The following is a 23,337-nucleotide window of genomic DNA, read 5'->3' as shown; positions in this document are numbered from 1 at the left end:
CTGTGGGCCTGGGTGCTGTCCCTGATTTTTTTTCACTCAAGGCTAGCACTCTACCACTTTGAGCCTCAGCACCACTTCCAGTTTTCTGGTGGCTAATTGGATATAAGAGTCTCATGGACTTCCCTGCCCAAACTGGCTTTGAACCACGATTCTCAGATCTCAGCCTCCTTAGTAGCTAAGATTACAGATGTGAGCCACTGATGCCCAGTTGATAAAAATTTGCTAGACTTGCAGCTTACTTCCTCAGTCCTCTGTCCTAAGCCTTCATGGTGGTGGTCAGTTGGCAGATTTCTTCCTTTTAATTAAAGCCCAGCAGCCTCCTCGAAATCACGATTGCAAAGAAGAGGATGCCCACATGCATTATGGTGATCCAAACCATTCTGTTGCCCAGGCCTTGCTTGTCATCATTGAGGCAGAAGCACAGGAGGCCATTGTCTGTAGGAATACATATGTGCAGGCCCCAGACAGACCCTTTGTGCCCTTCAATAAAAAGGCTTTGTTATTTTTCCAATCATGGGTTTCAGCCAGTGTGAGAGGATGCCTCCATGGTAGAAACTCCAGACTCCTAGATGTTTCAGCATAAAAGCAGTGATTGCTCTTTCTCAGCTTTTCCTATCTGGTCTCTCATGTCCTTTTGTCTGTGTTACCAAAAATGATAATGGTTCCTTCTACATTTTATGGATACTTCACTGTGGTTCAAAGAGGGAATAGATACACAAACAGAAGTAAAACTTCATACCACAATCTGGAAAAATAAATTTGCAATTTATACAACAAACAAAGGATTAGTATTCAGAATTTTTTTTTTTTTTTTTTTTTTTGGCCAGTCCTGGGCCTTGGACTCAGGGCTTAAGCACTGTCCCTGGCTTCTTCCCGCTCAAGGCTAGCACTCTGCCACTTGAGCCACAGCGCCGCTTCTGGCTGTTTTCTGTATATGTGGTGCTGGGGAATCGAACCTAGGGCCTCGTGTATCCGAGGCAGGCACTCTTGCCACTAGGCTATATCCCCAGCCCCCTAGTATTCAGAATTCTTACACATCAGCATGGAAAGACAACTAGCCTACTCAAAAAAAAAAAAAAAGAGCAGTGATAGGAACAATAATTTCACAGAAAAGAAATGTCACAAATATTAGATGTTTAACTTCACTGATAGACAGGGAGAGGCAAATTTTATACCATAAGAGGATGGAAAGAAAATGTTGGTGAAAAATGCTATGAATAAAAGCATTTATATCCTTTTGTTTTGTTTTTTTGGTTGTGTTTTGACTATTTGTTTTACTTTTTGCCAGTCCTGGGGCTTGTACTCTGGTCTTAGACACTGTCCCTGAGCTTCTTTTGCTCAAGGCTAACACTCTACTACTAGAACACAGCGCCATTTCTGGCTTTTTCTGTTTATGTGGTACTGAGGAGGAACTAAATTCAGGGCTTCATGCATGCTAGGCAAGCATTCTACACCACTAAGCCCTATAAATTCCCAGCCCTGTTTTGTTTTGTTTTCAGTATTAACAGAATATGTGTATGCACTTAGGGATTGTATTATTTATTTTCTTGGCAGGGGCAGTACTAGCAATTGAACTTTGAGCCCTGTACTTGCTAGATAGGCACTCTACCACTTGAGCCATACCACTAACCCATTTTTCTCTTGGTTATTTTTAAGGTAAGGTCTCAATTAATGCCCAGGCTAGTCTAGACCACTGTCATCCTACTTAAGCCTCTCTTAGTTGCTGGTAATTTCAGGCACAACTCATTGTGCATAGCTGGGATGATGGGCATGTGCCACTGTGCCCAGCCATTGGTTGAGGTAACGTTTTGCAGACTTCTTTTATGCCCAGCCAGCCCCAAACCTGGATCCCCAATCCTCATTTCCACTTCCCAAAAAACTAGGATTATAGGCTTACGGCATAGCATCCAGCTGTTTGGGGCTTTTATACTTCAATATGCCTATAATCTGTACCACAGCCCCTAATAAAGCTCTACCCAAGGGCTGAGGATTTCTTTTTTGTTTGTTTTTTGCCAGTCCTGGGGCTTGGACTCAGGCCCTGAGCACTGTCCCTGGCTTCTTTTTGCTCAAGGCTAGCGCTCTGCCACTTGAGCCACTTGAGCGCCACTCATGGCTGTTTTCTGTATATGTGGTGCTAAGAAATCGAACCCAGGGCTTCATGAATATGGGGCAAGCACTGTTGCCACTAGGCCATATTCCCAGCCCCACGGGATTTAGTATTTTGCTGTGGATCACTTGTAACCTCCACCTTATTAGTGCACTCTCTAGAGAGCTCAGTACTAGAACAGATTTTTAGAAATAAAAATGGTAGTTTAAATTCAGATGATTACCAGCTCATTGGAAAATAACAGGATTTTTATTATGTAAGGATATTGTTTTAAGCCATCTGTACATTCGGACATCAATATTTATTGAGTTATGATGGGAAATATATTTATTCATTGGAAACTGTTGCCTGAGAAAAACTTACTTGTATGTGCATCAAGTTATAGATAAGAACATTTGTATCATTGTTTTAGAGTAAAACACTAAAAGCAAGTCCATCTATGTATACAGTAGGATATTAAAGTAGTAGAAATTGAACTGCTGCCAGTCTCTGGTGGCTCACTCCTGTAGTCGTAGCTACTAAGGAGATCTAAAGAGTTAAGGTTTGGGCTGGGGATATGGCCTAGTGGCAAGAGTGCCTGCCTCATATACATGAGGCCCTGGGTTCGATTCCCCAGCACCACATATACAGAAGATGGCCAGAAGTGGCGCTGTGGCTCAAGTGGCAGAGTGCTAACCTTGAGCAAAAAGAAGCCAGGGACAGTGCTCAGGCCCTGAGTCCAAGCCCCAGGACTGGCCAAAAAAAAAAAAAAAAGAGTTAAGGTTTGAGGCCAGCTTAGGCAAAAAAAAGTTCACTACTTCATCTCCAAAATAACCAGCAAATAGCCTTGAGCGGGAAGAAGCCAGGGACAGTGCTCAGGCCCTGAGTCCAAGCCCCAGGACTGGCCAAAATAAATAAATAAATAACCAGCAAAGGCAGGGTTGGAAAAGTGGGTGTGTATGTATGGGCAGGGTTGGAAAAGTGTGGTGTGTGTGTGTGTGTGTCTGTGTGCGAAATATGTATGAATAAGAATAGCTGTGTAGCAAACCATTGAAAAGTAATAGATGCAAGACTATTGGGATAAGGGTATATAAGTCTCAGTGTTGAGTCAAAAGTAAGGGATAGTACATTCACTGTGCTTTCAGAGTAATACCATACAGTTAAGTGAAAATATTTGTATGAATAAAAATATGCTTGAGGAATAATCACTAAATTCAAAATAATGATTACCTCTGGGAGAGAAAATAGAATGCAGTTGTGTGGGGGATCCATAAAGGCCTTCAGTTATGTTTCAAATGTTTCTTAAAGTTTTTATTTTTTATTTTATTTTATTTATTTTTATTTTTGCCAGTCCTGGGCCTTGGACTCAGCGCCTGAAGCACTGTCCCTGGCTTCCTTTTGCTCAAGGCTAGCACTCTGCCACTTGAGCCACAGCGCCACTTCTGGCCATTTTCTGTATATGTGGTGCTGGGGAATCAAACCTAGGGCTTCATGTATAAGAGGCAAGTGCTCTTGCCACTAGGCCATATCCCCAGCCCCTTCTTAAAGTTTTTAGCAGGAATAGTGATTTATGACTTTAAAAACTTGAATGAAAGAAAAACGAGGGTGTAAGATATCACAAGAAATGTACTCACTGCCCTATTATGTAACTGTACCCCTTTTGCACAACACCTTGTCAAAAAAAATTAATAAATTAAAAAAAAAAACCTTGAATGTAGGCTTTCTTTATTTAATAGGCAAAATATGCCATAAGAGCAAAGGTAAATAATGAGAACAGGAGTTCCTGGAGGTAAATTTAACCCTTTATAGACTAATCCTGCAAGGTAGGGTAGTTGCATTTTGCATCTAGCAAGCAAAGCAGGAGATGTCATAACTTGCCTAAGGTTGCACATTGAATTGCAGAGCTGGGAATTGAACCTCAGGGATCTCATTACTGAGCCCTGTTTGGGGGAGAATGTATAAGGGCATGTAAAAGTGAATTGAGAATGGGGATTGTTTTATTTGTGTCTTCTTTAGGAAATGATTCGACTAGATGAAGTTCCTAATCTGAGTTCCTTAGTATCCAATTTCGATCAACAACAGCTTGCTAATTTCTGCCGGATTCTGGCTGTCACCATTTCAGAGATGGATACAGGGAACGATGACAAGCATACTCTTCTTGCCAAAAATGCTCAACAGAAGAAGAGCTTGAGCTTGGGGCCTTCCGCAGCAGAAATCAACCAAGGTAATGTCTCCATAGCTCTCTCTCATCAGGTTTTGTTTTTTTAATAGATTTGGAATTAAAACAAAACAATATTTAGGAGAACTACATATACCTTTTGATTCCCTAAGCCTCAGTCTGGGCTTTGGTTCCTGCCCCCCAGCCCAGCCCTTTTCTTGTGGTGGTCCATAGGCTTGAACTCAGGGCCTGGGCACTGTCCCTGATCTTTACCATTTGAGCCATAGCTCTATTCTAGCGCGCGCGCGCGTGCGTGCGTGCTTAATTGGAGATAAGACTCTCATGGACTTTCCTGCCTGGGCTGGCTTTGAATCATGATCCTCAGCTGTCAGTCTTCTGAGAATAGCCAGGATTACTGGAATCAGCCACCAGTGCCCAGATGATATGATACTTTAGGAAGGGAGAAAATTAAGATTATATAGTTTGCATAAAGAAACTGAAAGGATACATAAGAAACTTAAAAGTAGTTGGCTGCTAGCTAACTGTAGATAATGTCAATGTGACTCCTTATTGTATATTTTTGTGTGTTGTTTGATTTAGAACCACTTGAGTGTATAAATTACTTAAAAGAGAAAACACTCTACACTAGTCTAACCAATCTACCCCAGGTATTGTTTTCAGTAATAGAACTCTTATGTTGGTCAAATATTCTGACCTAAGAAGGTTTAGGGGAGTACACGTAGGCATACCAATATAGATATCCATTTTATAACCAAGTCATTTGTGTGTCTATAAAGTTAACTCTTGATTGCTATCAGCTAGAAATTCAGAAATCATATTGTTGATACAAAAATATATTACTGCTAGATGCTGGTGGCTTCTACCTGTAATCCTCCCTCTTCAGTCTGAGACCTGGAAGATAGAAGTTCAAAGCCAGCCCATACAGAAAAGTCTGAGACTCGGCTCTTAAATTTTTCTCTCTTGTTCTCTTCCTTGCAGCGGCCCTTCTCAGCATTCCTGGCTTTGTCGAGCGACTTTGCAAACTGGCCACCCGAAAAGTGTCAGAGTCAACAGGCACAGCTAGCTTCCTTCAGGAGTTGGAGGAGTGGTACACATGGCTAGATAATGCTTTGGTGCTAGATGCTCTGATGCGAGTGGCCAATGAGGAATCGGAGCACAATCAAGGTACTTTGGGAGATCTCCTGAGTGGTGAGTCTTTTTAGTCCCCTGGATACATTCTTAATCACCTTCCTAAAGAAAAAAACAATACAAATTTGCTTACCTTTGACTTTTTTTTAAGGCTGTCCTAGATCAGAACTTGTTAAAAAGTGTTGCTAGCTAATTATAGAAACCTCGTAGAGCTCCCTTAGAGTGAACCAGAACAGTAGTCATTTTCTCGGTTTCTAAGCTCACCTGGCTCGAGGGGAAGTTGTGTGACTGTTAAAATGTGTGATGGGGGGTAGAGCCCATTTGATGCTCTGTCAACAAGTTTGAGGGCAGACAGTGTTTCCTTACGAACCATAACTCAGCCTTCTCCTGGGGGCTGTGTCAGCCTCCACTCTGTTCCCTCCTCCAGGAGCTTCTGAGGAGAATGGGCTGCCGCACACTTCAGCCAGGACCCAACTGCCCCAGTCAATGAAGATCATGCATGAGATCATGTACAAATTGGAAGTGCTCTATGTCCTCTGTGTGCTGCTGATGGGGCGTCAGCGAAACCAGGTGGGCACCTCCCAACACCTCAGAATAAGGGACCTGGGAACAGTGCTGCTTGGCATGGCGGGCCGTATACACTTTCCAGCCTTCTCTCAGAATGGCAGTAACACTCATTCTAGCTCACCAATATGTGTGATGTTTTCCTTTCTTATAAGAAAACCAGACTGATTCCAGAGCTTGGGAGTCTTTCCACTGCACTTTGCTGTGGCAGAATTTCAAGGCAGCATCTAAGCAGTACAGTCCAAGAGTGGTATCTTCTCCCATTACTGTGAACAACAAAAATTGACCCGGCTCTGGATGAGATGCCAGTCTGATGGAAGCTTAGTGTGGGGGCTGGAGCCCAGAGCGGTTTCCACTTTCAAAACCTAGGCAAGGATAAGCAAACTCTATTGTTGGCCTTATATTTAAAGTTCTAGGTGAATTTCCTTTGGCGTACGCCACGTGGCTACTGTATATGATTTTGGTTCACTGGGTATTGTATATATGCCTACCTGATCTAGGGAAGGGAAAGAAAAACAAGGGGGTAAGATATCACAAGATACTCACTACCCTATTATGTAACTGTACCCCTTTTGCACACCTTGTCAACAAAATTTAATGAATAAAAAAAAAAACAAAAAAATCTTGGGTAAGTCATGGCTCAGAGCCAGCCTAGACAGGAACGTCCATGTCTCTCTTCTCCAGTTAGCCATCGAAAAGTTGGAAGTAGAGCTGTGGCTCTCAATGGTGGGATGCTACCCATGAGCAAAAAAAGAAAGCTCAGGGACAGTACCCAGGCCCTGAGTTCAAGACCCAGAACCAGTACATAACAAAATTAAAACAATAAAAAACGTGGTGGGGGACTGGGAATATAGCCTAGTGGTAGGTGGAATGCTTGCCTCGTATACATGAAGCCCTGGGTTCGTTTCCTCAGCACTACATACATATACAGAAACAGCCAGCAGTGGTGCTGTGGCTCAAGTGGTAGAGTGCTAACCTTGGGCAGAAAGAAGCCAGGGACAGTGCTCATGCCCTGAGTTCAAGCCCCAAGACTAGCAAAACAAAACAAAACCTGGTGGGTTGAGTGTCAGTTGCTCAAAGCCTCTAACTCTAGCTACTCAGGATGGAGGCTGAGAGCCAGCCCGGGGAGACAAACCTGAGAGATTCTTATTTCTAGATAACCTGCAAAAAAGCCAGAGCTAGAAGTGTGGCTCGAGTGGTAGAGCACCCACTGTGAGTAAAAAAGCTGAGCAAGAGCACAAGGCCCAGTAGCAGGAAAAAAAATAATGATGGTAATAATGTGTTTTTACATTTTTGAGGCACTTCATTATTTGTACTTGGCCTGGGCACTGTCCCTGAATTTTTTTTTTTTTTGCCACTTTTTTTCTACCACTTAAGCCATAGCTCCACTTCCATATTTGGATGTTCAGATAATTTGGGAAGTTACCCCGCAGGAAAGAGGACTCCCTCTCCCCACACATGATAGTTGGGAAAATCAAAGTACGAAAGGAGCCATGCTCTCAGTGTGCAAGCATTGGGAGAGCCAATCTAAGGGCCAGCGATCTGCCTCCTCTGTCCTCCGAACCTTCCTGCTGTCAAGATTCTCAGGCATGGGCTGGGAATATGGCCTAGTGGCAAGAGCGCTTGCCTCGTATACATGAAGCCCTGGGTTCGATTCCCCAGCACCACATATATAGAAAATGGCCAGAAGTGGCACTGTGGCTCAAGTGGCAGAGGGCTAGCCTTGAGCGGGAAGAAGCCAGGGACAGTGCTCAGGCCCTGAGTCCAAGGCACAGAAAAAAAAAAGATTCTCAGGCACTACTTCATTGGGAAGACACCGTTGGTGGCCTTGAATTCCAGCCCCACTGAGAACCAGCATTTTGTCAGTACTTTCTTGTATGTGCAATCACCATTTACTAAGTCCTTCTGTGTGCCAGGTACTGTGAGCTCAAGGATTCACTGATCCCCCCTTCCCCCTCACCCCCACTGGGAAGTTGAGAGAAGAATTTTCTGGCCAAGGAGCCAGGCCTTGCAGATATCTTCCCTTTTTTTCTTTACTTGGTGCTGGTCCTGGGGCTTGAACTCAGACTGGGTGCTGTCCCTGAGTTAGTTTTGTGCAAGACTAGTGCTGTACTACTTGAGCCACAGCTCCACTTCCAGATTGTTGGTTCTCACAGGCTTTCCTTCCCAGGGTGGCTTCAGACCATGATCTTGAGATCTCAGCCTCCTGAGCAGCCAGGATTATATGTAGGAGCTACCAGCAACCCCTCTAAAGTCTGACTTCTTAGAGTAGCCTTCTTATTAATGTATAATTGATCCAGTTTCTCTGATTAGTCTCATCCAAATAGCAATCACAAGACAGGAAGTACTTTCCCAATGCCTTGAATTGCATTTTTCTACTATGTAAATCTTCAGTGTAACAGTCATTGTTTCAGTGTACTTCCCCCACCTTACCATATCAAGTCTTCTTCATAGCTCCATTGTCCCCCATGTTCCACCCAAGGTTACTAAGGTTCAAAGAACAGTGTTCAACAGTATTCAGAGCTGAAGACCAACAGGGTCTCAAAGCCTGGGTGTATATCTGCCTCCTGTTTTCCACTACCACCACCTCACTGGGAAGCCAAATAAGGAGCAGGATGAAGCAGTTGACAAGTACTGTCAGAGAAGAATCTAGACTAGACAAATGGGAAATAGCATCACAGAAACCTCAGCCTGGCATGATGGCTTATGGGAGGCAGAGGTTGAAAGGATTGTGGCTCGAAGCCAGCCTAGGCAAAAAACTAGCCAACAAGCCTGGTGTTGTGATTCATATCTGTTATATGAACTATTCAGGAGGGATAAGTAGGACATTTGTGGTCCAAGACTGGCCTTAGCTAAAGGGGCTGGCTCAAGTTGGTAGAAGATTTGCTTAGCAAGCTCAGAGCCCTAAGCTCAAAACCCATGGGGTGAAGTAAGGAGAGGGAGAGGGAAGAAGAAAAGGAAGGATCAAACCTACCATTTGCTTGATTTTTAAGTGGTAGTCTGCTTCAGAAGGCTCCCCTTGGGGCTGGGAATGTGGCCTAGTAGCAGGAGTGCTTGCCTCGTATACATGATGCCCTGGGTTCAATTCCTCAGCACCACATATATAGATAAATGGCCAGATGTGGCACTGTGGCTCAAGTGGCAGAGTGCTAGCCTTGAGCAAAAGGAAGCCAGGGCTCTGCCTATGTCCTTTCTCTCTAGCAAGGGGAATTTCATTCTGTTTCTCCAACAATCCACCCATCTTTCAAGAATGCATCCTGAATCCTTCTCACACATCTCCCACATTCATTTCCTCTAAACCACCAACCCAGAAGCTGTTTCCTTTTACTATCTGCATAATTCATTTGCTGATATACATGGCCTCTGTCTCTGTCTCTCTCTTTCTCTTGTAATACCGTTGTTGGTTAACTAGAGATAAAGAGACTAAGCCTTCTGAGTTCTTCATCAGAGAAGTCTCTTTTTCAGTCTTTAGCCCACTTGTTGAGGGGGCTGTTGGTTCTTTGTGGTATTGTTTTGGAGGAATTTAATTTTTTTAGTTCTGCATATATTTTAAATATGAGGCCTTTGTCCATTGTATAGCCAGTAAAGATCTTTTCCCAATCTGTGGGCCTTCTGTTTATCTTGTAAGCTATGTCCTTTGCCCTGCAGAAGCTCTGCAATTTGATGCAGTCCCATTTGTCCAACCTTTCTTTGATTTGTAGCATTTCTGGGCCTTTATTAAGGAAGTTTTGTCCTGTGCCAAGGAGCCCAAGTGTTTCTCCTACTCCTTCTTGTAGTGTTTTCAGGGTATCTTTTTGTATTTTGAGGTCTTTGATCCATTTGGAATTTATTTTGGTGCAGGGTGATATAAAAGGATCTAGTTTTAAAAGACACATGAAAAAGTGCTCTATGTCACTGGCCATAAAAGAAATGCAAATCAAAACAACATTGAGATTCTACCTCACCCCAGTAAGAATGTCCTTTATCAAGAAAACTAACAATAACAAATGTTGGAGGGGATGTGGCCAAAAGGGAACCCTACTTCATTGTTGGTGGGAATGTAAACTGGTTCAGCCACTCTGGAAAGCAGTATGGAGATTCCTCAGAAGGCTAAACATAGAGCTCCCCTATGACCCAGAAGCCCCACTTTGGGACATCTACCCAAAAGACCACAAACAAGAACACACTACAGCCACCAACACACCAATGTTCATCACACCACAATTTGTCATAGCTAAAATATGGAACCAACCCAGATGCCCCTCAGTAGATGAATGGATCAGGAAAATGTGGTACATATACACAATGGAATTTTATGCCTCTATCAGAAAGAATGACATTGCCCCATTTGTAAGGAAATGGAAGAACTTGAAAAAACTATACTAAGTGAAGTGAGCCAGACTCAAAGAAACATGGACTCTATGGTTTCCCTCATAGGGAATAATTAGCACAGGTGTAGGCTAGTCACAGCAGAGGATCACATGAGCCTATGCCCCTATGAGCACATAAGATGATGCTAAGTGAAATGAACTCCATGTTATGGAAACAACTGTTATATCACTGTTGTAATTAGTTTCAACACGCCATATGAAACCATAGCTTCTTTGTTGATGATCCTCTTGTATCCCTTCCTGTGGTTGTACTTGTGCTATCACTGTATCTCATTTGAATACACTGGATATTGTATATACTGGTATTAGAACTAGGGAAGTGAAAGGGAATATCAAAATTGAGAGACAAAGGATAAAAAGACAAATGACTCCAAAAGCAATGCTTGCAAAACCATTTGGTGTAAAGGAAGGGGGGAGGGGGGAATGAGGGAGGAGGTAACAGTACAAGAAATATACCCAAGGCCTAACGTATGAAACTAACCTCTCTGTACATCAATTTGACAATAAAAATTAAATTAAAATTTTTTTAAAAAAGCCAGGGACAGTGCTCAGGCCCTGAGTTCAAGGCCAAGGATTGGCCAAAAAAAAAGAAGGCCCCCCTTTCTTTTTCAGCTTTGTACCTCACCTTTAATCTTATTTTAACATAAGGTATTATGTTGCTTAGGCTGGCCTTGAACTCCTGAACTCAAGTAATCCTTCTGAGCTTCCCCAGCAATTGTAATTATAGATGCTTGACACTGATTCTCACCCCAATCTCTTTTTTTTTTTTTTTTTTTTTTGCCAGTCCTGGCTCTTAGACTCAGGGCCTGAGCACTGTCCCTGGCTTCTTTTGCTCAAGGCACTCTTCCACTTGAGCCACAGTGCCACTTCTGGCTTTTTCTATTTATGTGGTGCTGAGGAATCAAACCCAGGGCTTCATGCATGCTACTATGCAAGCACTCTACTACTATGTCACATTCCTAGTCCCCAGTTTCATTTTTTTCATATTTGTATCTTTCTTGCTATTATGAGCAACTATTTGCAGAGTTAACAGTTGTTTGTGGGGCTGGGGGTATGGCCTAGTGGCGAGAGAGCTTGCCTCATATACATGAGGCCCTGAGTCCAAGGCCCAGGACTGGCCAAAAAACAAAACAAAACAAAAAACAGTTGTTTGTATGTAGTCAGGATGTAGTACTCGGTGTATAGAGATTTTCTTTAAAACTCAGCTTGCTGACATTTTCTGTGTTTGGAAGGATGTGGGTCTGTACTGCGCATGCATCTTTGCTGTTCTTGAAAACACATTTGTCATAGTCCTTCTCTTCTTCCCTCCTTGTCCAGGTCCACAGGATGATTGCAGAGTTCAAGCTGATCCCCGGACTCAATAATCTGTTTGACAAGCTGATTTGGAGGAAACACTCCGCATCTGCCCTTGTTCTCCATGGTCACAACCAGAACTGTGACTGTAGCCCAGTAAGCAAGGGGCCCTGGGGACATTTGTGATTTTACTTGCTAGAAGTAGTTGTTTCAAGACTTGCTGGCCCATGATCTCTGGTTCTTTGGGAATAGAGCAGAAACAGAAAATCCTATGATATGACCCATAGTGGACCTACCTGTGCCTGTGCTTCTGCCTTTGCTAAGATCCCTTTTAAGATGTGCCAGCTCCCTCTGCAACGCTAGGTGGCGATCTCACTTCCATGAAGGCAGGGCTGCCACTCTGTCCTTACAAGCAGGTTTTCCTTTTTTTGGTGGTCTGTCCTCTAGGTTCTGTACACCAGTAATGTCTTAAGTCAGGCAGTGTTTTGAGATGTGGTAGGTTTTTTTGTTTGTTTGTTTTGAGGCCAAGAACTCACACCTCAACCTTACGTTTCTCACAGTGCCCTAGACAGAGCACTGGACTGGAAGTCAGAGGCCTTTTCATGGCCACTCAGGAGTCACTGGGTCTCTGAGCCCTTTCTTGCAAAAGGAAGATGACGGGCCTCTTTGGCCTCAGGCGATGTCCTGCCTACCAACATAGGAGGAAAATACCCTCGAACTTCTAAGTGCTATGTACCTACAAGACCCAGAAAGCTCTTGATCTCTGCCTTAGGGGCATTCCTGTGTCCCACCATCTATACTCCCCCTTCCCCTCCCCCAACCCCCACAAATTTCTCTGGGTGCCTTTTAGTTTGTCCATTTGAGATTTTTTTTTCCTTTACTTTTTTAAAAGCATCATGCTTGCTAGGCAGATGCTCTTCTACTGAGCTATACCTTCAGCCCTTTTTGCTTTACTAAAGTACTATTGTCTTGTCTTTTTTGGTACTGGAGATCAAACCCAGGACATTACACTTGCTCGACAAGCGCTTTGCCACTGAGCTACATCCCAACCTGATATTTATTTTTTTTTATAGAGCTGTTTGTTGGGGTGTTTTTATTAGTACTGAGGTTTGAACACAAGATCTTACATTGCTGGGCTGGTGTAATACCTCTGAACCATGACTCCCAGACCTGTTTTTCACTGCTTAATTTTAGGATAGGGTCTTATTTCCTTCCAGCTATGCTCCTGAGCCTCGATCTGTCTCCCTCTGGTCTTCTCATCTTCACTAGGATCATAGGTGTGCGTCCCTGTGTCCAGCTCCTCTGTCCCCTCTCTGGAGGTGGACTCTTGATCCTTCCAATCTCAGCCGCTCATGTAGCTTTGGACAAGTGCATACCACTACACCCAGCTATGGGTTGAGAAGGGATCTTGGAGACCTTTCTGCCTGACTTGTTTTGATTATTTTTGAGACAGCATCTTATTTGCTAAGGTTCACCTGGAACACGATTCTCCTATTTACATGTAACAGCAGTAGCTAGCATGACAGACACATACCACTCAGCCTTTTCTTTGAGACAGCCTCTTGAAAACTGCCACCTCCACAGTTGTGAGCCAACCAATCTCCACTTCTGGCGTAACTAAGCATATAAGCATGAGTTACCACACCTAAACCATTTGAGTTTTTATTTGTTTTGTTTTGTTTTTGGCAAGTCCTGGGCTTGGACTCAGGGCCTGAGCACTGTCCCTGGCTTCTTTTTGCTCAAGGCTAGCACTCTGCCACTTGAGCCACAGTGCCACTTCTGGCCGTTTTCCATATATGTGGTGCTGGGGAATCGAACCCAGGGCTTCATGTATAAGAAGCAAGCACTCTTGCCACTAGGCCATATTCCCAGCCACCATTTGAGTTTTTAATTTCAGGCGAATATATTTTGTGTTTCTAAGCACTCTGTATGGCTGTTTTTTGTTCTTGTTTTTTTTAAACTGCTTTATCATATGAATGCCTTCTGCTTTTTCTGGTTGGTTGGTTTCAAATTTCCAATGTTTGTTATTTTTCTTATGATCTCTTTCAATTACTCACAGGGTACCAAAGCCTTTGGGTCGTCAAGCCCTCAGGGTACTGCTTCTCATGTTTTGTAACTTGCTTGAGGAAGCCACCTTTAGAGGGGCTTGCTTTTCCTGGGAACCTTGGTCCTGGTAGTATTTTTCCAAAGCACATATATTTTTGCCTTCAGGGACATAGTTTCTGGGGCCAGTTTTCATACTCTGTTGTCAGCCCTGCTGCTCTGCTGGAGTGAACCTGAGGTTTCACTTCTGGAGGCTTATGCCAGGGACACCAGGCTTCTTAACCAGCTCTCTCTGCATAGGCCTGAGACTGTCTGGTCACTGTGGGACATTAGAATCCCAGTCCTGGGTGGGCCAGGCCTCTCTTCCTCCTCCACACACTGCCCTTGGCTACCTGAGCACCATTGCCTGACTTCACTAGACTCAGACATATCTGATTTCTGATTCCTACAGGCTTTCCTTTCTAGCTTAGGAACCGAACTCACATTAAAAGAAATTTTAAGAAATTTTTTGTTCTGTATGTGCCAGTCCTGGAGCTTGCACATAGGGTCTGAGTGTTGTTTCTGAGCTTCTTTGCTTAAGGCTAGCACTCTACCACTTGAACCACAGCTCCATTTTTTTGCTGATTAACTGGAGTCTTGTGTGCTTTCCTGACCCGGCTGACTTCAAACCCTGATCCTCAGATCTTAGCCTCTTGAGTAGCTAGGATTACAGGTGTGAGCCACCAACCTGGATTTTTTTTTTTTTTTTTTTTTTTGCCAGTCCTGGGCCTTGGACTCATGGCCTGAGCACTGTCCCTGGCTCCTTTTTGCTCAAGGCTAGTACTCTGCCACTTGAGCCACAGCACCACTTCTGGCCTTTTCTATATATGTGATGCTGAGGAATGAACCCAGGGCTTCATGTATATGAGGCAAGCACTCTTGCCACTAGGCCATATTCCCAGCCCCTATTTTTTTTAAATCCAGTATTCTGGGGTGTTTTTAGCAAGAAGTGTCTACATTAGTTTAACTTGCAATTGGTTAGATGTAGAAGTCTGATGGGGTGACCTCCAACCTAAAAAAAGAGGCTCACTAAGTGCTGTCTCTGGGCTCTCACGAGCCTTGGCTTTCTCTTATTTAGGAACACTGTGACTACTGTGATTTTAACATATATTTTAGGACATCACCTTGAAGATCCAGTTTTTGAGGCTTCTCCAGAGTTTCAGTGACCATCACGAGTAAGTACGCCTGTCCCTGCAGTGGGGCTGGTGGGCTGTGTTCTGAAGTCGCCCTGTCCTCATCCTGTGCTGACCCCTCCGCTCAGGAGGAGGCTGTGGGAGCTAGGGAGAGCGCCTCTGGCCTCAGGGTGACCAAGTGTGGCTGCATTTTCTTGGCCCCACAGTAAGAGCTGCCAGCTTTCTTTCCTGCCAGGTGTTGAGCTTTCCCTCAGCCCTCACTGCTTCCCTAAAGGTAAGGTGGAGGTTGCTGGCTGCTGCTTATCGTGCAGTCAACATGTCTCTCACTGACTGACCTCCAACCTCACACAGGCAGCACCACTGACCCCTCTATGACACATGATGGCTGTCTCTCTTATTTCTTCAGATATTTCTGCCTTCTGATTTTTTTTTCCAACCTTTTTTTATGGAGACTGAACAAGAACATGGTTCTCTTCTGTAAGGGAGACAATGCAGGGAATCGAGGAAGAACAGCTGGCCCTTTTACCTTGGCATGCCGTGGGAATGTTGGTGACCTGGTGTGACAGGCTGCCACTCAGCTGCAGCAGCTGTGTGTGAATGGGAACCTTGGGCCTGCTCTTGTATGGCTTCTGGTTCTTCAGCTCCCTAGGGAAAGTCAGAAATTAAGTTTTATGTAAAAGGTCCTGGGTATTTATTTATTATTGTTGTTGTTTGTTTTTTTATAGTTTTTTTCTTTTGTTTTCTTGTTAAGTTGTACTGAGGAATCAAACCCAGGGCTTCATGCATGCTAGACAAGCACTGTACCACTGGGCCACATTCCCAGCCCCTTTCTTGTTTTTTGTGTATGCTTTGGTTTTTGGTTTTTGCAGTGTTGGGGATCCAGTTCTGAGTTTTAAATGTTAAAAAATTTAGAACATTGCATAAGCTAACATAATGTACGAGTTCCAGGCACCTCAGCCTCACAGCTCCACAGAGATGTGAGTGTCCTCTGGGAAGGGTTTGGGCATTAATCAGAGAATGAATATATGGACCTACATGTATGGTGACAGATATAATATGTGGAAGTAGAGAGCATGATTCTATGAGAGGACACCACTCCTGTGGAAAACCACATAGGTGCCATGCTTAGGTTCAGGTAATGACAGGCCTGTAGGGGAAATGTGTCACAGCTAACCAGGCCTCTGTGGGTAACAGTGTGGCTGTTGGGAGTGGTGCAGCAGGAGCAGCAGGAAGTGAGATTGGACATACAGAGGTGCTGGTGCCTTTGTGGAATCAAGTAAATACAGCCTGTGGGCAACATAAATCTAGAGATTCTAAGATAACACCTCTGCTAAGGGATGGTGCTGGCATTGTCAGGACATTGTCTATTGGAATGCTGGCACAGAGGTGGCAGGTCCTGGGAGGGAAACTGGTGGATTCTCAGCTGCCCTCCCCACGAGAAGTGGGCAGCGGAAGGCCCCTGACCCTCACACAGCACTACTTGGCAATGCCAGTTCCCATCCTTTACCTCTCAACTCATCTGTTTCAGAAACAAGTACCTGCTCCTCAACAACCAGGAGCTGAATGAACTCAGTGCCATCTCTCTCAAGGCCAACATCCCTGAGGTGGAAGCCGTCCTCAACACTGACAGGTGACCTGGTGGGGGCGCTGTGGCCACACGGTTGCCCTTACTCACATGTAGCTGTGCCGTCCCCAGGGTTCCTGTGTGCAAACACTGATGCCCCTTGCATTTTCTCCTTGAGCCTCAAAGCTGCCCTGGAGAGGAAGTACCATCATTAACTCTTCTCTAAAGATGAGGGACAGAGGCCCAAAGAGCCGCTTGCCAAAAGTCCTCTGTCCCCTTGTCACATACACAGGGCTCCTTGCTGAGGTCCTTTCCTGCTGGTGGCAGCTTGACCAGCCCGGTGAACCAAGCAGTCTCTTTCCCCCTCTGCCAAGAGTCAAGTCCTGTTACCTGCTGTGTTTGCCTTGTCTTCTGGAACTAGGCAATAAGGTGACAGAATGCCTCAGATGCAGATGAAATTGGATACTGTCCAACCCTGGTGACTTTAAGGGATAAAAGTAGGGTTGCTTTGTTTGAAGATGGTGTTTAAGGAGTCAGACCTCTGCCTGCTCAGCCGTCTACTTTTCTCCATGATGGGGCCTGAGCTATTGCCCTACCTACTGTCTTTGATTCATAGAACAACAAGCTAAGGCCTGAAAGTGATTTTATTTAGCCATGGCTAGGCCAGAACCAAACCTGAGGCAGAGAGGAAAGACCTTGGGGTCTTACTGTGTTGGCACAGATCTTGACCCATCTGTCAAAATCTGACATGGTCTCTCTCAAGCCCACTTGTGGTATAAACAGTCTTCCTAGGGCAGCCCTGAGCCCTGCCTAGTACTGGGTGTGTCTGCCTCTTGTCTGCGGTGTGGTGGCAATGTCCTCCACTGTTCTGGTGATAACTGTACACTCCTGTGGGACTCTAGGCCAAGGTGGAGGAGGAGTGCCTCCAGATTTTTTTCACCTGCCTAAGCCAGCACATTTATCCACCCCAGCCCCTTCAACCCCTCAGATCTGCCACCAACGTTAGTGCTTTGTATTCCAGGAGTTTGGTGTGTGATGGGAAAAGGGGCTTATTAACTAGACTGCTGCAGGTCATGAAGAAAGAGCCAGCAGAGTCATCATTCAGGTGAGTCTATGGACGGCTGCCTGCCATTTGCAAGGGGCCCAAGAGATTAGGTGTGGTCCCAAGTGGTTAGAAATGCTTCCTTTAGTCCCCAGTGTCTATTTCTGAAGATGGTCATGGTTGGGGGAGGCGTGGGTATTGTTGCAGGTAAGTGTATGTGTTCTTGCTGTAACACAGCAAGGTGTGTCAGGTGGTAGCTGTGTGTCCAGCAAGTACCTGTTGTGTTGGTGCTGGACAGGTGGGAGAGAGCTGGGTTGTGGGAAACAAGTGTGACTAAAAGAAACATGCTTCAGGGCATTGCAGTGTGGAAAGGAGTGGAGCCAGGAGTTGGCCCCTTTCCCTTCTGTGGCTGTTGGCAACGGGCAGATGAGGAGGCCTGCTTAGAGTTCCAAACCCCTCAGAGAAGAGTCATGAAGGTTATACGCAGGAGAAATGGTGGCAGGGCTGGATGTGAAGCTGTCAGTTGGCCTTGTCTCAAGCAGATCCCTGTCACTGGAGCCTTCCTTAGCCTGCCTTAGCATCACGGGTCCCCCTGAGCGCTGGGACCACTAAACTAGTGTCAGCCACCTCTCCTCTGGGTCAGCCTGGTGCATGTGAGCACAGTTGCACGTCATCCACACAAGCCCTTCTGCTTTCCACATTCCTGGCCCCCAAATCCCTGTCCCTTCACTCTCTGGAAGACTAAAGCCTAGAATAGTTTCACATGGAACTTGCTGATGCTACTGTCACAGATACCACCTTCTCAGCAGTGCAAACCCTTAAGTCAGACCTGTATGGAGACTGTCCACTTAACTGTCCACTCCATGAGGATGGGGCTTTGCTTACTGACTTGCTGGAGCCTAAGGCCACGATGGGCCCCCATACCTGGTAGATGTTCAGTAAATGTTGAATGAATGGGCAACAGACATCTTCCAACCCTGGGGGTAATTGAACCTGGGCCAGGAGAGGGCAGCCTTAGCCACCTGGGCCAGGGGTCAATATTTGGGTCACAGGTTTTGGCAAGCCCGGGCTGTGGAGAGTTTCCTCCGAGGGACCACCTCCTATGCAGACCAGATGTTCCTGCTGAAGCGAGGCCTTCTAGAGGTATGGCCTGGAGGAGCTGGGGTGTTGGGTGGCTATTCTCCCCCAGCCCCACACCTTGCTTTCCTGTCCTGAGCCAGTGCAGATTGTCCTCGCATTTGCCCAGGTTTCCAACTGTGGGCCCCTGTCAGTGCCCACAACAATTTGACGCGTGTTATAAGATCCATATGGAAAAGGAATGAATCTAAATGGGTGTAACTCCAGGAAAACGAGCTGAATGTGATACTCCATGTGTTCCTATAATCCCAGCATGTGGAGGCTCAGACAGGAGAATGTACAGTCCCAGGCCAGGCTGGGCTGTATACGGAGACCTCCTCAAAAATAAAGAAAAAGAAGAAAATGGAAAATGTTGAAAACAGTTTAACTGCCGTAGAAACCTTTACCAAGAAGTTAAATTGGCTTTGTGTTCTTGATAAACATCCATTGATTTTGATACAAATTTTGAAGAATTTCATTCATAAGCACAAAGGAAACCCATAGGGTCAACATATGCTATGTGTCCTTAAGTCTCTGTCCTGTACTTCTTTGACTGCCTCACTGCTTGGGCAGTGGCTGAGGACAGACCTGGAGACAGCCACCCCTCTTGGAAACTAGAGCTCTGGCCATGTCAGTGAGAGCAAACGCTACATAAACTAAGCCACTGCCCATCCTGCTGGGCTCTGTCACCTCCCACATCCTCAGAGAAGTATCTAGACAAGATTCCACCTAGGTGCTTGCTAGAAGCAAATATATGGTCTGAGCCCCAGACCAGGCCCAGGTGGGAGACAGGTGGAGGCAGCCACATTTCTCTCTTCATCCTGGCCCTTCCTCACCCCAGCACATCCTATACTGCATCGTGGACAGCGAGTGCAAATCAAGGGATGTGCTCCAAAGCTACTTCGATCTCCTGGGGGAGCTGATGAAGTTCAATGTTGATGCGTTCAAAAGATTCAATAAATACATCAATACTGATGCCAAGGTAAGGCTAGACCAGGGCCCTGTGACGTTTGCCACACTGTCAGAAGTTGTCTGGGAGCCCTGTTACCAGTCTTCAAGTGTGGGTTTACAGTTGGAGATTATAAGAATCCAGTGAGCAAACGTTTCCTACCTACCTTGTGCTGGGCCGGGGGATACAGGGATGAAAACCTTGGCTGCTTATGGGGATAGGCAGATTGAGAAATCGCTGGGTTTCTTGCTAGGGTAGAGGTCCACATCAGATTGGGCCTGACTCCTTAGGCTCCCAAGAGTGTATGTGGTAGAAAGCCATCATTAGTGCAGAACCACTGGACAAGATTGTACCAGCCTGGTCCCCACTGGTCACCCGGCTTGCAGGGCTGGGGTGGAGGATCTGTGGTGCCCTGCCGCCAGTGAGCAGCATCTCTGCTCCAGTTCCAGGTGTTCCTGAAGCAGATTAACAGTTCACTGGTGGATTCCAACATGCTGGTACGCTGCGTCACCCTGTCACTGGACCGATTTGAAAACCAGGTGGACATGAAAGGTGAGGGGCAGCTAGGATGGCACATGGGTACAGTGTGACTGCACTCACTGGCAGGAGACTCCTGGCCTCCAGCCAGGAGATGGGAGCCACTGAAGTAGCCCACATATCAGTGTGGTTCGTGTCATGAGGGTGGTCCCAGCTAATTTACTCTGCTGTGTTGACTATTTTCTATTGTTTATGTTTCCTTTAATGAACACATAATGAATGACATAAAAGTCACTGTTTTCTAGAAAATGTCAAAGACCAACTTTCTCTCTGGGTTGGGCAGGACCATCTGGGATGCGCAGGACCCTTTGTTCTGTCTGCCTGTGCACTGCTGCCGTGGACAGCGTGGCTGGGTGGAGTGCCTGCCGTGTAGAATTGCATGTACTCTTCTATGTAGGCTTGTATGTGTGGGGTTTTTTTTTCCCCCATAAGAGGCTGTGGAATCCAGTAGATTCTCACAAGTTGGTGAGTCCCTCCAAAAAGACTATTGTCCCTATCTCAGTCATTGTCATTGGTAGCAAGAAGCATACCATTTCTGTTTATTTCTGAGGACTGACTACATGGTCTTTGGTACATTTGGTTGTTGCCCCACTATAATGTGGGAACCTGTTTACTGTTGTGCCCGGTGACCCAACTGTGGGCACAGATATATGAAAGTTCTGGGAAATAATGTAAACTTTTACCCACCCTTCCTTCCTTCCTTTCTTTTTTGACAATATTGGGATTTGAACTCAGAGCTTTGGGCCTTGTGCTTGCTAGGCAAGTGCTGTAACACTACTACTCCCTTTTGTGTTGTCAGTTTTCAGGATTGTGTCTTTGTTTTATGCCCTAATTGGCCTGGACTACAGTCTTTCTCTTGGTGCTTCCCTTTGTCCCTGGAAAGACAGGTGCACACTGCTGCACCCTGCCATTGGGGTTTTTCCTATAGCTGGGGATGACAAGTGCAGACCACCACAACCAGCCATTGGTTGAGGTGGAGTCTCACAAACCTACTTGTCCTGGCTGGCCTTGTGAGCCATGACTCGTGATCTCCCAATTCCCAAGCAGCTAGAATTATAGGCTTGAGCCAACACACCCAGCTTGTACTGGTTAATTTTGAGATAAGATTTTTTTTTTTCTGCCAGTCCTGGGGCTTGAGCACTGTCCCTGGCTTCTTTTTGCTCAAGGCTAGCACTCTACCTCTTGAGCCACAGTGCCACTTCCGGCCTTTTCTGTTTAGGTGGTGCTTGAGGAATCAAAACCAGGGCAAGCACTCTACCACTAAGCCACATTCCCAGCCCCCAAGATCTTTTTTTTCTAGACCCTGTACCTGGACCACAATCTGCCTGTTTTATACTTTTTCATCATAATTGAGATGACAGGCACACATAACCATACCCAGCTTCTGCTGAGATAGATTCTCATGGATTTTTCTGCCAGGCTTCCCTGGAGCCCCAGTCTTCTCAATCTCAGCTTCTCACAGTTAAGATTATAGGCTTGGGGGCTGGGGATATAGCCTAGTGGCAAGAGTGCCTGCCTCGGATACACGAGGCCCTAGGTTCGATTCCCCAGCACCACATATACAGAAAACGGCCAGAAGCAGCGCTGTGGCTCAAGTGGCAGAGTGCTAGCCTTGAGCAAAAAAGAAGCCAGGGACAGTGCTCAGGCCCTGAGTCCAAGGCCCAGGACTGGCCAAAAAAAAAAAGATTATAGGCTTGAACCACTGCACCAAGCTCTTGGTTGAGGAGTCTCTCTTCTGTACCCAGGCCGGCCTTGAACCATGATCCTCCTGATCCTAGCCTCCCAAGTAGCTAGAATTATAGGCATAAATAACTGACATTGAGTTCACTGTCTTCCTTTTTTTTTTTTTAAACTGGTCCTAGTCCCTGAACTTCTTTTGCTCAAAGTTATCACTTTACCACTTGAGTATCACTTTTGTTTTTTTCTGAGTAGTTTATTGGAGATTAGGTTCTCATGGACTTTCCTGCCTGGGCTGGCTTTGAACTGCCATTCTCAGATCTCAGCCTCCTGAGTAGCTAGGATTATAGGCATGAGCCATTGGTGCCCAGCTTACTATATGTCTTTTTTTTTTTTTTTTTTGGCCAGTCCTAGGGCTTGAACTCAGGGCCCGAGCACTGTCCCTGGCTAATTTTTTTTGCTCAAGGCTAGCACTCTGCCACTTGAGCCACAGCACCACTTCTGGCTGTTTTCTATATATGTGGTGCTGTGAGGAATCAAACCCAAGCTTTCCTGTATATGAGGCAAGCACTCTTGCCACTAGGCAAGATTCCCAGCTCCTTACTGTATGTCATAATGAGCATCATAGATCTGTCTGTCTTAAAGGAAGGAAGTATAGGGGAATTGGGTACTGGTTCTAGGATGGAGAGGGGGGGCTGCAGGAGGAAGGGCTGCTCCCTAAGTGATTCTGAAGGACCAGATGGAAGCTTGGCTTATCCCAGTGGCAGAATGGTTGGAAGCTGTCCTGCAGCAGCGACTCTTGTCCCTATTTTGGTGGTGAGAAGCCCCATCTGAGACTCAGAGGCACAGCTGGCCCTGCCACTGTACTTGAGCCAACTGCTATGCCTTTGCCTCCCTCCATAGTGGCAGAAGTTCTATCTGAGTGCCGCCTGCTCGCCTACATATCCCAGGTGCCCACACAGATGTCCTTCCTCTTCCGACTCATCAACATTATCCACGTGCAGACACTGACTCAGGTGAGGAGCCCAGGCCGATGTCAAGGGGAAGATAGACTGGAAAGTCATCACAGTTCTGGAGCCCAGCACATCTGTGTCTGTCTCCCCCAACCCCCACCCGGCCCCACCACACACACACACTGTAGCAGTACATCCCTCCCAAGGGCTCTGCCTGATGCTTCCAGTTTGCAGAGGAGCCTAAGACAAGTAGCAAGTTGGAGGTCACCAACTAAGTTGGAACACAGCTGAGATTGGTACTCCATCTTTGCTTAGTCCAACTCGCAGTCCAAGACTCTTCCCCCATGTCCCACATCGCTACCCTGCAACCATGCCAAGGTATGTGTATAATCGGACCTGAGATTGCCCCCAACTCCTTGTATGAATTACTATCAGCCTTTCCTCTTCCAGCTTCATGCCCTTTTCTAAAATGGAGGACCTACAAGCATTTCTCAGAGGTGGTCTTTTGTTCTGTTGTCTGACAGACATGTTGGGAAGGTAGGCCCCTCAGGAGATGGTGCTCTTTATGGACAAGGCAGACTGAGACTGCTCACAGTCTAGTGAGACATGAACATTATAACAGTACCTAGCACATGCATACAACACTGCTGGGAGATAGATGCTT

At 45.8% G+C, this 23,337-nt stretch overlaps 1 protein-coding gene across 4 annotated transcripts in view; it reads left to right on the top strand.

The window, feature by feature from the left end:
- LOC125353404 (transient receptor potential cation channel subfamily C member 4 associated protein) overlaps positions 1-23,337 on the top strand; it is a 53,113-nt gene that overhangs the window by 28,208 nt on the left and 1,568 nt on the right. Inside the window, exons 7-17 of one of the 4 annotated variants that reach the window (XM_048349062.1) lie at positions 4,103-4,310; positions 5,244-5,429; positions 5,821-5,963; positions 11,645-11,776; positions 14,819-14,877; positions 16,364-16,465; positions 17,421-17,504; positions 18,494-18,584; positions 19,399-19,539; positions 19,950-20,058; positions 22,624-22,736. In XM_048349062.1, the coding sequence (XP_048205019.1) occupies positions 4,103-4,310; positions 5,244-5,429; positions 5,821-5,963; positions 11,645-11,776; positions 14,819-14,877; positions 16,364-16,465; positions 17,421-17,504; positions 18,494-18,584; positions 19,399-19,539; positions 19,950-20,058; positions 22,624-22,736 (1,368 nt within the window). Of the gene's footprint in view, positions 1-4,102; positions 4,311-5,243; positions 5,454-5,796; positions 5,964-11,644; positions 11,777-14,818; positions 14,878-16,363; positions 16,466-17,420; positions 17,505-18,493; positions 18,585-19,398; positions 19,540-19,949; positions 20,059-22,623; positions 22,737-23,337 lie in introns of all 4 variants that reach the window. The other 3 variants (XM_048349061.1, XM_048349059.1, XM_048349060.1) reach the window with 3 other exon arrangements.

This window comes from Perognathus longimembris, chromosome 6, assembly GCF_023159225.1.
Source record: "Perognathus longimembris pacificus isolate PPM17 chromosome 6, ASM2315922v1, whole genome shotgun sequence".
Classification (NCBI taxonomy): domain Eukaryota; kingdom Metazoa; phylum Chordata; class Mammalia; order Rodentia; family Heteromyidae; genus Perognathus; species Perognathus longimembris.
Note: the sequence above shows the minus strand (reverse complement) of the source record. Positions and strands in the feature narration are given on the sequence as shown.